General features: G+C 34.4%; 1 protein-coding gene across 1 annotated transcript; it reads left to right on the top strand.

The window, feature by feature from the left end:
- Nucleotides 1–1,499: 1,499 nt before the first annotated feature.
- Pmar_PMAR001918 (hypothetical protein) lies at nucleotides 1,500–1,843 on the top strand (the record flags this gene model as incomplete). The annotated part of the gene is made up of 2 exons (XM_002776021.1): nucleotides 1,500–1,610; nucleotides 1,747–1,843. Coding segments are annotated over 2 exons (208 nt in total), but the record flags the coding sequence as incomplete, so codon positions are not given.
- Nucleotides 1,844–3,004: the final 1,161 nt, after the last annotated feature.

Raw genomic sequence — 3,004 nt, 5'->3', positions numbered from 1 at the left:
CATACCAGAAGGTATCACTAAGAGTGAATGGAAGAAGATAGTTAAAGAGAGGCGACGGGCTAAACTTGAGACCAAATGTCCTAAACATCTGAAGAAGAGATATAGGGCAAAGGCTGCTAATCGATAACAACAACAACAACAATTACTTCTACTATTACTTGTTTCTTATTCCCATGATGATGTTTATTGTTGGTAATAATAATAATAATGAAAGTTCATTATTTCCGTTTATTATAACTAACATGAGTGGTCCGAGCATGAGAATATCATCATCATCTCACACTGATGATAATAGCATTAATAACTATCCCAGTACTACAAGAGATCATCATAGTGATGATGATGATGATATGATGATACATTATCGTATTATATCAACTAACGATGTATATGAACTAGATAATTGGCCTAAAGCTAAAACAGCAATCGATTTCTATCGTAATAATAACAAGAGTATGAGTATTATTATTATCATAGCAGGTAATAATGCAAAAGATCCAAATAATACTATATTCATACTAGCTGGGGATTTCCTATCACCATCAGCATTATCTAATATTGATAAAGGTAGATCTATGGTGGATATCATGAATAAGGTAATAACAACATTAACAACAACAACAACAAGAACAACAACAAGAAGAAGAAGAAGAAGAATATTATCATCCTTAGTGTGGTGTCGATTACGTTTGCTTTGGTAATCATGAAGGGGATTTAACTGTAGAGGAGTTATCTAATAGAATTGAGGTAATAATAATCCATAACTACTACTACATAACCTCCTACTACTACTACTGCATAACCTCCTACTACTACTACTACTACTACTACTACTACTACTACTACTACTACTACTACTACTACTACTACTACTACTACTACTACTACTACTACTGCATAACCTCCTACTACTACTACTACTACTACTACTACTACTACTACTACTACTACTACTACTACTGCATAAGCTCCTCCTAATAGTATGATTATCAGGAATCTAACTTCACTTGGATTAATACCAATATGCCTGACTTGGCCCTACCACACGATACTCTACTACCACTACAACATCATGTTACATTAAACATCAGTAATACTACTACTAGTCTGGTCAATCCCCCCTAGTTCAATCCTTCCTTGTTATTAATCATATTTAGATAATACAAGTTTGTGTTTACTAGGCTTATTGACAGAGGATGAATCATTATATAAAGAAGGAGCCTTTGGAGGAGCTCATATCACACCAGTAATAGACACACTTATGGACATCATCATTAATAATACCACCACCTCTACAAGCACGAATAGGATGCTACTACTGCAGCAAGATAGCGTTAATAGTAATGATAGTCACCATATTAAGCGTATGTACATTAAGGAATAGCCTATAGTATTCATTATTAGTATTAGATACCATCTCATCCACTACTACTACTACTACAACAACAACTGCTACTACTACTACCCATACTACTGTTCCTTCTTCTTGTTCTTCTGGCATGATTATAATACCTGTAACACATCAATCTATACAGAGGGACAGAGCATTAGCTAGAGCTATAAGTCAACATAATAATAATCAATACAAGAACAAGAAGGAGAGTAATAAAGTAGTAGCAGCAGTACCATTAATAATAGGAGGACATGATCATGATGCTTATGTTGAGGATATTCATGGTGTAATAATAATAGTAGTACAACAGTTCCTTTACAACTACTACTGCTACTACTACATGTTGTTGTTAGATAACTATTGGTAAGGCTGGATGTGATATAGAGAATATATTGGTATTTGATTTATCTTGGAAGAAGAAGAGGGTCGACGTCGATAAAGATGATGATAGTAAGAATAATGTAGTCACTATATATTGAGTAATGATGATGATGGTCATGTTGTGGTAGTTGCTACTAAACCATCTCATCATGTTAATAAGGATAATAATAATCATCTTATCACTGAAATGGAAGGGGATAATCATCATCGTCAAAAGGATGATAAGGGCGGCATGATGATGATGATGCAGTCGGTGGATGTATTTGCTAATCTAGTATGATGATAATGATCATGGTAGTCCTAATGATTAATTGTTTTATATTATTAGGTATCAATACAAGATTTCCAACCCGATCCTCATATACAGCTTCTTGTCGATGGATATAAAGAACAATTTGATAATATTAATAATGAAAGGATAATGATGATGATAGATGGATCATCGTTACTATCGTTACCACTAGTATCATTAAAGTAATAATATGAGACCAATACTATCATCAGCATGGTCAAGTAGTAGTATACTACTAGATACTCGAGATTATGTCACTATACACACCTACATCATTTATTCCGATCTACTATCAAGGCAGGTGGTAGCAGCATCAGCAGCATCACATCATCACCAAGAAAACGAGGAGATGGTGGTGGTGGTGGTGTTAATGGAATAGACAGTATTATTATATCATCTAAGAATATTAGACTACATCAAACAAGTATTGGTACTTTCCTAGCATCAAGTATTCGTGATGGTAAATCTATCTATAATATCATCATGCATCATCATCATCATCATGCTACTGCTTACTCAGCAGAAATACTACCATCATCATCGCCATTGATATGTGATTGTTGTATCTACCCATCTGGAGCTATACGACGTGCTTATGTATATCCAACAACGACAATAGTAGATGATGATGATGATACACAAGAAGGTGGAGATCATCATCATCACCATAAACAGGCAGGGATGGATTTCAGTTATCATGATTTGAAGTAATAATAATAATAACACCGACTAGCATCATTAGCATGACCTCCTCCTCCTCCTCCTCCTCATTATTATTATTATCATGGTCAGATGTGAAATACCATATAATGATGATGTAGTAAGCGTATCAATGGCTGGTTATATAATTAGAGATGCTGTTAAATATTCGAGGAGACGTTGTAAAGGGACAGGTGGTTATCTACAATTATGTGATGCTATTGAAGTTGATATTAATG

This window comes from Perkinsus marinus (genome assembly GCF_000006405.1).
Source record: "Perkinsus marinus ATCC 50983 genomic scaffold scf_1104296954824, whole genome shotgun sequence".
NCBI classification, from domain to species: Eukaryota; Perkinsozoa; order Perkinsida; family Perkinsidae; genus Perkinsus; species Perkinsus marinus.
Note: the sequence above shows the minus strand (reverse complement) of the source record. Positions and strands in the feature narration are given on the sequence as shown.